The 14,687-nt window shown below is 36.8% G+C and overlaps 1 protein-coding gene across 4 annotated transcripts in view; it reads right to left on the bottom strand.

Annotated features, from left to right (window-relative positions):
- Positions 1–14,687, bottom strand: part of ncam2 (neural cell adhesion molecule 2) — a 194,245-nt gene that overhangs the window by 49,627 nt on the left and 129,931 nt on the right. For all 4 annotated transcript variants that reach the window (XM_083536557.1, XM_083536558.1, XM_083536559.1 and 1 more), the window contains exon 2: positions 994–1,068. In XM_083536557.1, coding sequence (XP_083392683.1) covers positions 994–1,068 — 75 coding nt within the window. The remainder of the gene's footprint in view (positions 1–993; positions 1,069–14,687) is intronic.

Here is a 14,687-nt window from a genome sequence, read left to right as displayed (position 1 = left end):
AGTAGTATTAAATCTTCTATTTGGATGCAAGTGTGATGTATAATCATGATCAGTGTGTACTGTGTACTGAGCTCACAGGGTATAAGCAAGAGAATTTTTTATCACTCTAAATAAAAGCTATAGCTGCACCAAACTCAATTTGACAACACAAAACCTCCTCAGCATACTTTATTAAGGCATGAATGACCGATTACTCTACAAACTCGTATCCAAGACGTTTCAGGTAATAAAGCTGAGCTCTGAGCCATGAGAACTTATTCAGCCTGCACTCATGATGCCTGTTTTGACAAAACGTCATTCACATGCTTTTAAACATACATGTAAAATCGGGAAACCTATTACATGTAGATTATATGAGCCTATACTAATTTGTAGCCTGTAATTGCATCATTGCTTTTCTATATGTCCCTCCTATAGCTAAAACTGTTTCCACTTCAGGAGGTTGACATGCATGTTTCAAGGGCATGTGAGCAGCTACAATGCTGCAGACATCCAGCCAGGCAAACTAATGAGTTGTCACTTGGCGGAGGACCGGCACGGGTCTGCATGCGTCACCCTGTTAGGGGAGGTTAGAGAGCCTGGAGCTCAAAAAGCCCCACAGCAGCTCGGCTTAGTGAACACACACACACACACACACACACACACACACACACACACACACACACACACACACACACACACACACACACACCTGTCTTACCTCAGTCCCCTTTTCCACCAGTGGTCATCCATACTGATTTACCACTTCCTAGACTAAATACTCCAATAAAAAAAATCTAAAACAAATAATGTAACCCTAACATGATTAGGATTACCAGCAAAATACTAAAAGTGACATAATATAACTCTATTACACACATTCTTTTATATTCAGTGTTTGTCTAAATAATTAGAATGCACCCTTTATAATTACTAATACAACAAACCCTAACTCCTCCCTGCTGGTTAACATTTGCATATTCATTTTAATGAACAGAAGGATCTCTGGCTGACCTGTGCATGTGAAAAACTTCGACTCCCCGACGCTCAGTTCTACCTTCTTCAGAGAGATGGAGACCTGTAGAACACCTATCAGAGAAACAGATAAGAGAAGAGGTCATGACAAATTCATCACACAGACAAAACAGAGCGCTGTGATCCTATGAGAAAAAACACCAAGCCAATTGCTGCATGTAAAAACTGTATATGAACCAGAGATGAGAAGTAACAGATAAGGAGTAAGATGAAGATCTTGGTGAAATAAGTACAGCAGGAAAAATTTAGAAGGTGATGAAGTGATAAAGTTTTAATCTTTCTTTCTTTTTTATTCCTGTGTGTTTCTTGCATCACTATTTGTCAATGGATTTAGGGATCTTTTTTTGTCAAGATTTAAAGAGAACAAATGAGTGGTGGTCTGCTGTGCCTGGTGGCATCATCTTGAATTAGTATAGATGATTCAGAGAGAGAGAGAGAGAGAGAGAGAGAGAGAGAGAGAGAGAGAGAGAGAGAGAGAGAGAGAGAGAGAGATGGTATAAAGGGTGTGTGGGTGTGTGTATAGTGGTGGGGGTGTTTGTTAAGGAATATAGTACCACTCATTACAAAGTGTGGGCTGCTAAGGTGTGGGCTTAAGTTATTAATGTATAAGACAGCGTGCAATGGAAATTCAAGTCTTTTAGCTTCGGGAAATGAAATAGAAAGAAAATTTCAAGTTTCAGGTCAGCTAGTTCCTTTCATCAGAAAATTACTCATCTCCTTTGCACTAGGGCAAAGGCTGAACTAGACAAATATTTCTACATGCCATACATATATTTTTACATATATATGAAGATATAAATGAGAGTGCACACACACTCACACACACAATGACTGCTAGGCTTGGCAATCAATAGCATTTGACAAAATGATTAATTACAGCACCGTCAGGCAAGAAGCAGTCATCTGGTTAGAGACGTGTCTGAGGCTATACATTAGTGCTGCTGCCATAGCAACAAATTTATATTTACAATAAGCAATACTCTACATGTACCTATTTATTTCACTCTCTTAATGCTGAACATCACCCTAAGTCATTTGATGCGTAGCCATCCCCAGGCAGGACTGAGAACAGGAGCTGTTATATCAAAGACGTTATCAGTGTTACCACATGTTTTACATGTTCTTCAAGTGCACATACAAATACAGTAATGGAACTGTAATAAATGAACATTCGGTGGCACTCACAAACTTACAATTATAAGGATCAAACTTATACATTCTTGTATATCCGCTTCATCTCTGTATAGCTTTGAGACAATGTCCATTGTTAAAAGCGCTATGCAACATAAATTGAATTGAACTGAACATAGAGTTACGGGGTATTTTTCATATATTGCACTGATTTTAATTATTATTTTAATAAAATAATTAAATAAAAAATGTTGTCCAGCTGATTAGCAGGAATACATACATAAAAAAAATCCAATGCATGCGATAAACAAACCTACACATTTCTATATCTTTTTTTTATGCATATTTTAAAACCATGCATTAATCAATGAGATGTTGGTATAAACCTGAATGAGTTAAGGCTAATAAAGACATCCTGACATTATTAATAATAATAATAATATAAAAATTATTATTTTTTTCCAAACTAGATTAATTAAAAACAATATGAAAAATCTATAATTGGAAAAAGGGACACATTAACCTTTAGCTACACTAAGACATCTTTACATTTGATATGCTCACATGAGATGACACACACACATTTGTCCAGGAGAGGACCTTCCACTGACATGAAAAAAAAATGCTTTTCTCACTTGGACAAGACAGAAGAACATGTATATGCCAATTAATATATATAACCTGCACGTAGATAGAGACACACGAGTAATGCTTCTGGGTCATGGGTTTTATATATATATATATATATACAAATGATATATAACACACATCAGCACACAGCTGCACAAAACCATGGACACACACACACACACACACACACACACACACACACACACACACAAACACACAAGTAGTGTTTCTGGGTCACGGGTTATCTCTGACAACATTCCTGTGTGTTATCAGTGGAACTTATTAGTAATTAAACTAATTAATTGTTCAATATTCTTATGAGACTATGCCTTTTTGCTAGACTCCATGTCTGTCAGCCAAATAATCTAATTAAACAAATAGGGATCACCAGTCATCATAGCCGCAGCCAGTCAAAGTGTGGTTTTACTACGCTTATCTAAGCATGCTTAAACTGCTTAAGATCAGACAACAAAAGCAACAAAAACCCTCCCTAATACATTAAATAATAATAAAAAAAAAAGTACACAATGTCAATAATATTACATGAAAAAATCTTACTAGCTGAAAAAAGTGTGACTTAAATAATGCTAACTATCTCTCATACAGAGTAATGACTTTGACTTCTTGGATGTTGATGCCAATATTGCCCACACCACTGACACTGACTAAGGCTTATTATGGGACTGTGGATTAATTACTATCTATCTTACACACATATTTATATATTTACACAGATTTAAATTTGATGCAAATTAATTCCTAGGAATTAGCACTAAATCTTGCAGTGTATCATGCACTATGACTCTACTATCTAGACACGATATCTATGTTGTGTCTGGTGTGTGTAAAGTTTAATAGATGTAGTAAATCTCCTTTAGACATTCCCTAACTTGCTGTAGTAGTTTTGAAGGAACTTATATTATATGCAGATATATTCCTTTTTTCTCATTAATTTTTAGTCTCAGTCAGAAATACTGCATACTGTAGGTCCTGTCGCGACACAAATACAAATGACCTATACAATTACCAACCAACCTTCAACTAGATTTTTAAAAATTCACAGCTTTATACTTTACAATGGCACTGTGCTGCACTTTTCATTTTTAAAACAATTTATCACAGGCATTCAACCCACTCAGTGCTGCTGAAAAGGTTTTACTGTAGGATTTAATCAATTCACTTAGAAGTCGATGGCACGAAACAGCAGAAATTACAAATGGTGTTCTCCAGTGGTCTGTACTATAATCTGCTTTCACATATTGCATATATTATTTATATATATCTCTCAGGTTGTTTGAAGAATTGTAAGTATACTGTACCCTCCTTGCAGCTCTGTCACATTGAAGAAGCTAAACAGTTAGCTAACAATCACACACAAGCAGTTTATCAATAGTGGGCAAAACAGTGAGGGTCATGGTTTATAATGATGTCACATGGTTGTTATGCATTTAGTTATTTCAAACGCACCAGAGTCTTATGTTGCATTGGGTATTTATGATTCCAAGCTACACACTGTTTTTTGTAGAATCAAACAAAGAACTTATTCAAGGTATAGTTTTATTTTCCTCCTTAATCTGAGATAATAAATCCAGACAACACTTAGACAAATCTGCTCTTGGTAGCATTGACATGCCTGCCATCTCTGTGTAGTCGTTTGCCACATAACTTGGTATACTTGCACAATGAATGAATTTCATGCTGTTGGAACACAGAAGCAAACGCAATCATTTCTAAGTTCTAAAGAAATATACGATACATTAAGAACATAAATCACAAATACAGAGTAATCAATCTTTTATTTTTTAGTAAATTTGTTCGTGCTTTTTGAAAATATATATAAAATAGACTAGATAATTCTTCAGAAGTTCTCTTCCATACATGCATCACATGCTTAAAACCCTGAGATCATAAGAATGAAAAGAAAAAGCCTTATACAGTACATTTAGTACAATCTTTAAAACGATCACTGCGAGTTTATTGTTTTGTTTTTTTTAATAAATATTTGAATGTCATTATGGTTTCTTGCTAGTATAGTGGAATGTATTTAACATATTTCCTTAAGCACACCAAAAACTATATTTTGATTATTTTAAAAGCATGGATTTAAACTAACCAAAACGCCGAAGCAGTTTTTTCCCCAAACTGAGTGAGCCTATACACATGATCATTTGAAAGAAAAAATCCTTATTTTTTGCATATTTATTGTAAAGATTGCATAGTGCAAAATTTATAATGCAAAATTATTTTCTTTGCAAATCCATAATGTACATATGTTTGAAGCTGAATTGCCAGCATTGTTGAACTAAATAAAACACTGGTTGTAATAAATCAATAAGAAATGTTGATTTCCTGAAGTCAATTATTCAACTGCAATTAATTCAAGTAGTGCAATCTGGCTAAAATACACTAAATCCCTTTTAAGTATTAGTGTTCTAGGTGGTATGTGACTGAAAACAGTAATTAGCCTAAGTGTGATCATGTACTAAAGCATACAGATGCCAAGCTTCCCTATAGAGTGCACAACACAAGTACTTAAACAAAACATACTCAGTGTGAAGGTTGCCATTTTATGCAAATTGTTCCTTAATCAAATCATACACTCCATGATTATAAAACAACAAAATTAGTTGCTGATTAGAACTTAACAAGGGCAAAATCTGCTTATGGCCATATACATACAAATTAAATATCACACACTAGCTTACAGTCATACAAAATCATGGACACACACATACACACACAAACACACAAACACACACACCCACCCACCCACCCACACAACACACAAACACACACACACACACACACACACACACACACACACACACACACACACACACACACACACACACACACACACACACACACACAATCTGAACTTCGAGCTCTGAATAGAGCTCTATGTATTGATTTGCAGTGACTCTTTTCTCTAAGGAGACAAGTGGGCACAAACCATCGAAAACAGAATGACCCAACAGCAAAGCAGTCTCACATTTTTTCCTTTGTTACACTTCTGTATGTTTGGAATACTTTTAAAGCAGCTGAATATCAAATTCAAATGAGATAACCTGTGCCATGGTGTTTAAACATTTTCTTACAATTAAATATTCGGAAAAATCCAATGTAGGAGATGCACAAACAAGCCGATTGTCAAGAGTAATGCCTTCATAACCAGACTCTTTATTCCTCACTTAGCTTTTCTGGGACATCTAATTCCCACTTCTCAACCAAACAAATTCAGAAAGATATTTTTTGATCATTAATCATGAAGAGTGGAGAATTCCTCTTTGTTTGTTTATTTCTTCGTATTTTCTCTGCCTAGTTAATTCAAAGCACTGTAGCACTGTGTACATTTGACAAAAATCTTTAAAAAGCACACTGAAATAACAGACATGCTTCTTACACAGGCATGATCACATTACATCCAATTACAAGGGGCGATAGGATATAACGCCTACTCAAACCAGTATGACTGTTAGGTCCAATACAAACTGAGACAAAGCACCTTCAACTTAACATCACAGTATTTTCCTATCCACTGTCTACCATCTTTAATGCAATAAGCAGCAGAAGATGGTCAGACTGAAAAGATGTGCCTCTTTGGTCTCTTGTGCTGCTGTTCTATGCCTTGCAGTTTAATGTGATTTTTCATAGTGTATATATTTGGTAGAGATATTGAGATCAAAGACTGGGCTCCCTGATGGAGAGGGGCCAAGGCCCTGCAGCTCCGAGTCAATAAACCACTGATGATGAGTTTGTGTTTTTCATTTGGCAGAGGTCACTCCCAAAGCACACAAAATGCACAGGGTAATTATGCCCCAAAGATAGCATATTGTATTTCTTTTTTATTATTACTTGCTCTCGTGTTACTATCCAGTATTGTTCCAAAAAATGTGTCATGAGTGTTTTATAAAAAAAGAATAAAGATAAAGATTATCAAAGTTTCACCAAAGGAGGTACAAAGTCATATTTCTCTGCAGTCTTGGCTGTAGGCTCATATCTTTTTATTAATGATCAGACAAAAAATATGTATTTTTAAACACAGAATAGTTGGATAAACATTTTTATTAGTGGGCTGGGTAGTATATATGTAAGTAGTTTATCTTATAATTTAATTGCATAAATACTGCTGCATACGAAATTGCCATGTGTTTTGCTTTGCATCACTTTAGCTAGACTAGGTTTTTAATCTATATATCCTGACTTAAAATGCAGAGGAATATCAAACACATTAAAATTTTGAGTGTAATGTAATTTTGGACAGTAGAAAGTATTGTGGTGCAGTGAGTATGTAGAATTGCCTTCTCACAACTTCAGATTTACTGACTGCATTTTATTGGCTCTGTACATGTACCCTGCACAATGACAATAAAGTTGAATCTAATCTAATCAATCCTGAGAACAGATTGTTGACTGTTAAGAGTTTATCATATTCTTCCCACGTTTACAAGGATTCCCTCCATATTCTCAATTTTCTTTAAACATGCCATTTAAAAATGCACATCACTATGAGGACTGGCTAAAATAACTGCCTATAGGTGTGAATGAGTGCCTGAATGTGTTCCCAAAGATGGACTGATAGCAAATTTGGGAAGAATTCTCCACCTTGTACACAGATTTCCATAGATCCACCAGGACCCTGTTCCAGGGGATAAATGAACAAAGAAAACTTTGTTACTCAAGTAGAGTAACACCCCACCACCTCCAAAAAGGATTACCTAAAATAATTACCAGACCTTTAGATTGCACTCATGAATCCCAACCGCTGATTGCAATTCTTGGAGGCTCAGATCCTGCAGTATTTTTTAGAAAGAAACGTGACTTCAGATCAAAGTAAGCTTGGTGGTACACTGGTATTGGTTATCCATATTTCACACATTACATCATTATTGCATTTTTACCTGAGACAGTGCACCCCTTCTTCCCTTAAATCCTTTCCCAACCCCTCTAGAAAAACACACACACGAACACACACACACACACACACACACACACACACACACACACACACACACACACACACACACACACACACACACACACACACACACACAACTAGATGTTAAATCCTATTAAACATTTAAGATTTAGAAATTTTACTCAGAACAACTGCAATGTGAGCAGATAAGAGGAATGGTGGTTGAATTGCTCACATTATGAGAGGATCTGAAACTAAAATCATGTAAGAATTGTGTCAGATCTGTTCACATTTTGTGATTGTAAAAGGGGACATATCAGTGTCAAAATTAACTAATTGTCTTTTAGTGTAGCCCAGGCTTTAGAGAACTATAGTAAATATAGTAACATAGTAACTACAAGATAACAGATTTGTAGCTAGACAAAAGTTGTAGTCAGTAAGATTAGCTTGCAATGTATTGTTCTTTTAGCTGATTGGTTTTCATCAAATAGATAGAAATAGATAAATGCAACTTTATTGTCATTGTATAGTACAGGTACACAGCAACATAATGCAGTTTAGTATTTAAGCGAAGTGCAAATAGTGGCAACTTTGCAAACTGACTAATGCAGATACATTTTCAAATATATATTCTGCATGTAATGTATATATGCAAATATATGTTCAGAAAATAAATACTGTGTGAATGCTATGGCAGTTAAAAATGTGCAGAAGCTGTTGAGTAAGTACAATAAATAAATATATAGGCTCTGGGCAGTGTAGGAATGTGAAGACACTTATGAGAAAGTACACTAAGAATATAAATAAACATATATATGAAATTAAATTAGTGCAGTATGCGCATAGATATATAAATGTACAATATAGAATATGTACATTGTATAACTGTTTTGCTTTACATTCTGCTTTTGTTTCACACAATTAAATCTATAGTACTGCCACATACTGTATATAACTACTTGAGGCAATTTTTTGAAGAAAGTGTAGGTCTGAGAGTAATTCTGATTACCTGACAAAATGATTGACGGTTGTAGGCTGTCTTCTGTTGACTAATCTCTTGTCTGCGCTTACGTCACAATACAGCAATCAGGAAAGAAACAAACAAACATGTGAAACTACTTGAGCATACACCACAGGCCCTGCCTTTGGTCCATCCAATCAGTGTCCAGAATGATTGGCAGTATATCCCTTAAACTCTTATGAGCCTCTGCACCATAAATCACCCTGTGTCATCAAGGGATTCTGTGACTTTGTCATAAATCATAGAGCAAAAGAGGACACGTTCAGTCAGCATCATTATCTGCCCGTGTTTTGTCAGGAAGATGGCTATTTTGAATACAGTGATTATGCCATGTCTAGTGATGGAGACCTCCTGAGGCTGATGGAGTGCCTCATTAATATTTAGTGACAATGTCACAGTACATGGCCCTGAGGAGTGTGTGACATGGTGACAGATCTGTGGGGAGTGCCAACATGCTGATTCCCACCCATCTCTTTCCAAAGATGTACAATACATACATCATAGAGCAACAATATAAACAGATTTAGTTATTTATTATTAATTGCATGGCTTGGGAGTTTTAAGAACAATTTTAAGACTGAGCAGGATTAGAAAGATAAGAGGATTGTAAAATGTATTGATAGGTTATAGTATTAAGGAAGCCTGAAATGACAGTGTGTCAAAGGGGTATAAGAGAAAAAAGACTGGAGATGGATACACTTGTGTTTGTCACTTAGACAGGACTGGCGAGTCTGAAAGAATCGCTCACTGTTGGTTTTGGACGTGAGAGGTTGACAAATAGCATTGTGGTTCTGATGCAGGCAAAATGACACTATCAGCCTCGGTGTAAGACACCAACTGTATGTCTACTGAGCTGACAGCTTAAGTCACTCTATCCCCACTGTGTTTGGAAAAGTGCTTTTCAATAGCACATAGATTTGCACATACCATATAGAGAACTTGCTGATAAAAGCCAGGGGGTAGAAGCTTCAAGCTTCGGCAGTTTTACATAAACATCAGTGAAATGTTTTCCCTCTGATGATGCAGATGATGGAGGATCTTCTAATATCCCTGCTGACCAATAAACAGCATGTTAGCTCAGATAAGAAAGGCAGGACATTTTCAAGCAGCAAAACTTGACCATATTTGTTTAAGCGTTCTATGTTCGTTTTCCTTCATTTTTGAAACAGAAAGAGAAACCAAAATGACTACTTAAATTCATCTTGACTCAGTAGTTGCAGAAAAACTTCATCATGAGATAATTAGTCTGTTACAGAATTGTGTTTTTATTTATCTTTTTTCTTTTATTTGTTCTGTCGGACACAGAAAGGCGGTTTTCAGCTCATGTCATCACTCATGATGTCCTCCCAATTAATTAACACAGCACGACTCTGACAGCAGTGACAGAAAATAACTACCAATTTCAGCATGGCCCTTAATACCCATGTAAACCCATTCGAAACTGAGATCCAATGTGACACAAAAACAAACATTACCTATAAGAGGGATTTCTGTTTGCTCAACATGTGACACAGTTTGTGTGCCCTTTATGCTCTAATAATTATAGCTTTCAATACTGAATTCATCTCTTAAGTGAAATGAGAGAAAAAAAATAATACACTAGAAAAAAAATCTATGTTTTTCTAAAGATGCATATGCAGTCAGTTAACCACGTTTCTGTCTGGTCTGGGTGGCCAGTACCTATATTATGTGGTGTGCTCAAGGCCATTTAATTCAAGTGAGACAGTCTTCCGTGAATTCAGACCTGCTCAGGCTTTAGTACGAAGTGGCAAGATACTTACCATCTCCCAGGCACTGAGTTGGAGCTGATAAGACCTATTTCCAAGCCCCATCTGCAGTTTCGCCAGTGTTCAGGCCTGTCATTGTCATCCAAGAAGTCTCGGATTCAGCATGTTCATATCTCCTTAATTCAGGCAGGTCAGCCTGTGTCTAGTCAATTCCAGTCTGATAATAAATTCGACTCAACAGAGAGTTTGATTCAATTTCACCATAATGAAATCTTAACCCCCTCCAGCACCAGAGTTGGTACCTACAGGAGATGAACTTTGTAGTCAATTCTCTTGTCTCTATTCATAAGAATTGTTCATAAATATGACTTTTATTTACCATTCAAAAATCAAATTTTTGTCGTCTTAACATGCTTTTAAAACTCAAACAGCCTGAAAGAAATCAATACATTGTACTTATGTAATATATGTATGTTCGCATTAAATGGCAGGAAAATGATTCTTAGAGTCACTCTGCAAGGTTTTTAGCATCTTATCTTTCTATGTATTTGTGATAAATTCTTTTAATGCGTATAACTTCATGGGGTTGGGTTACAAGTACATCTCCTTTAAGAAGAGATGTAAAGAAAGAGATCTCAGTAGCACTTCTTGCTTTAGGTGAAACCAATGTATGGAAATAGAAAAAGATAGATGGGAAAGGGGGATAGAAGTGAGTGAGAAGTCAGGTAAAGCTGTCGCAACCACTTATTCTTGCTTGTGTGGTAGAATGCTGTGTCTCTGGGGAAAATGTGCAGTGAAAAAAAAAGAGAAACTGAGAGAGAGAAAAAGGGAGAGTAAGATAGAGAAAAAGAGAGTGAGAGAGAGCGTGTTAGAGAGAAGCCTGGCTCCATTCACTTACAGAGCCAGCTGGAATAGAGTTAACCACTTACAGGTGCAAGGCCTGTGCCCTCAGAAAATCCCTACACACCACACATTCACTCCACTCACACTACTGTGTGTGTTAGTATTTGTGTGGGTGTGTTCATGTGAATGTGTTATCTGCGTCTCTGTCTTTCCAAATTTAACTAATTAAATGTAATTTATGTTTTAGATAGTGTGATGTTCTGTGCATTTCTTCATCAATTAAATATGACTGGGTAATTACAGATATTATCATTACCACAGCTAAAACATACTTTATGTTGTTTACAAGCATCAATAAAGACAGAGAGACAAGTGTGCCAGAGTGCTTTAATCACCATTATGAGGCCCAACTTAAGTGCAGTAGTAGCGCTTGGAAAGAAGGGAAATACATGAGGAACAGAAAAAAGTGTGATGCAGCTTGTGTCATTATGTTCAACATTACACACCTGGTCACAAGTACATACTGAGTGACTAGTCAGTGCAAAACATGCACCTGGTCTTTCAGAAACAACACCACAGGGTTGTGTGAGATACTCAGTCTATTACAGTGTGTTTAACCAAAGATCTGTCTTTGACTTTGGCTAGCTAGTATGCATAGTCAACAGGCTAGAATATTTTTAGATTTCTTCATTTATAAGAAAACACATCACATGGAATGTGATCCCCCAAAACTTGCCAAACAGCAGCGACTATACAACATTTTATAAGGTAAGCATTTATATTATTGTAGTGTTAGGTGTGTATATATATTGACCCCAGGTACCTAAACTCCTCCACCTCTTCTCCCTGCAACTGCACCACTCCACTCCCTCTTATTCACACACATGTACTCTGTCTTACTCCTACTGACTTTCATTCCCCTTCTCTCCAGCAAGTACCTCCACCTCTCCAGACTCTTCTCAACCTGCTCCCTACTCTTATCACAAATAATCTCACACTGCAGTCTTTCTCCTTCACTTTCCTCCTCTTCTTTTTCACCTCCAATGTCATTATACAGACCACCATACGATGCTGTCTAGCTATGCTGTCCCCTGCCAACACCTTACAGTCTCCAATTCCTTCAGGATGCATCTCCTAGAACATTGTCCACCTGTGTGCACCTTCCTCAACTTTTATACATCACCCTATGATCATCCTTCTAAAAAATTAATATTTACCACTCCATTTTCCATCCTTTTAGCAAAATCTACCACCACCTGCCCTTCTACTCCTCTCCTTAAGGCCATACCTACCCATCACCTCTGTTTCCTTCACCAACATGCCCATTAAAGTCTGCCCAAATCATCAATCTCTTTTTCTTAGGTACACTCTCCTCCACTTAATCTAACTTACTCCAGAATTTTCTTTTTTCCTCGATCTCACATCCCACTTGTAGAGCGAAGGCATTGATGACATTTATCATCATCCCTTCGCATTCCAGCTTCACGTTCATCACCCTTTTAGAAACTCTCTTCACCTTTACTACTTACTGTACTCTTCCTTCAGGGTCACCCCTACACCATTTCTCTTTCCATCCACACCAAGATAGAACAGTTTAAACTCACCTTCAATGTTCCTGGCCTTATTCCCTTTCCACTTGGTCTCCTGAATACACAACCTATCTACCTTTCTCCTCTCCACCATATCAGCTACATCTCTCCCTTTACCAGTCATAGTGCCAACATTTAAAGTGCATAACCCGAACCTCCATTCTCCTACACTTCTCCTTTTCCTGCTGTCTCTGACGTCTTTCTCCTCTCCTACTCCTCCTTCAGCTAACAGTAGCCTAATTTCCACCGGTACCCTGTTGGCTAATGATACCTGTGGTGGTCGTTGGTAAAATGGGTCTTGACCGATCTGGTATGAAATTCTGGTTCGTGAGCCGCATATTTGATTTGGCACATATGTTACGCTGGATGTGCAACTCTTCCCATTTGTCTGGGGTGGGGACCGGCACTAATAGTGCACTGGCTTGTGCAACAATAAGGCTGGTTTAAAGCCATTTTTATAGCTCTCTACTTATACCTCTTTTATCTTATTGTGGTTTTCTGTCTGGCCAATGCAAAGACTTTCTTCTTAGATTCCTGGATTTGACCTGGCTTGTCTTTTCGTATTATGGATTATCCTTGTTGGATGCAGCCTGACCTATGCTACAGACATTGGTAATGATTTTTTGTCTTTCCCTTAATATTTGAATCCTGCCTTTCACTACTGCACATTACATAGAGAACAATGTATGTTTATACATATCATAATATATAAGCAATGCATGACAATCTTGTAGATATGTTTAAATTAATTATCTGCATATTGTCCTGTTGTGTGTTGAACCAGTGCTGCAGCTATAAGTTACACTTACATACTGTAGGTGTGTAATTAGAGACGGTAGATCATTTGCTGCATAGTTCTTTAGTCCCTAATAACCATTTTAAGTAATAGGAAATTACCACTATAAGACCAATGCTATTGCTTGTGGAATGGATCCCCACAATGGTATCTTAGTATGTTTGGTGGCGGAACAAATGTAGTAGACACATCGTGGTGAGATTTTAACACTGCGGGTCTTAAATTTAATTCAATTAATTTTTATTTGTATAGCACTTTCAACCATTAACATTGTCTCAAAGCAGCTTTACACAGATAATAACCATCCTCATCTGGGTTGCACCGAATGTCCATTTATAGCAGATATACGATTGCGGGGTACAGTGATGGTGATCAGAAGCGAACTGTTGTCCTGAGTCAGTGTAGCAGTCTGATGATCTTACATCTTACATGATACCCTGTTGGTCATAACTTGTAGAGGTATGTTTGTTGTCAGTTTCTGACCCTTAACAGTTTCTAAATCTCCGGGTTTATGAGCTGTTTTCAAGTCAGGTGTGTAAAATCCAACACTTTATTTAAAGGCAATGCTTAAAGGGGTAAATGACATCTTTATATAGTAAACACTTACTGGCATATGGATTTATATTGGCATTTAGTCATTTAACAAGCTCATCTTAAGAGGCAAAAAGCACCTAAGCATTACAATGCACATAGAACACTAGCATGTAATCAGTCCTTTTATGCAAGAGCAAGAATGATGTAGGTGGTTACAAAAAAGCTAATTTAACCCAAGTGCATAAACAAAGAATCTATAAAATAGGTGATAACCTATTACCCTAGGTACTATATTCTAAACTTTTGTAAAACTTTTGATAATAATTTGAACCAGTAAGATTTTCTGTTTAGATAGAAACATGCCTAATACTCTGAAATTGAAGACCTGAAGTTTTGAAGTGTGATGACATGTACCCATCTATTCCACCTAGGAAACAATAATTGCTCAGTCAACGTTTAGAGACCCTTTCCCTCTCCTCTGCTT

The sequence above is a fragment of the Silurus aristotelis genome, assembly GCF_946808225.1.
Source record: "Silurus aristotelis genome assembly, chromosome: 3".
In the NCBI taxonomy this organism is placed as follows: Eukaryota; Metazoa; Chordata; class Actinopteri; order Siluriformes; family Siluridae; genus Silurus; species Silurus aristotelis.
The sequence above is the reverse complement of the archived record's forward strand: the minus strand, read 5'-3'. Positions and strand labels throughout refer to the sequence as shown.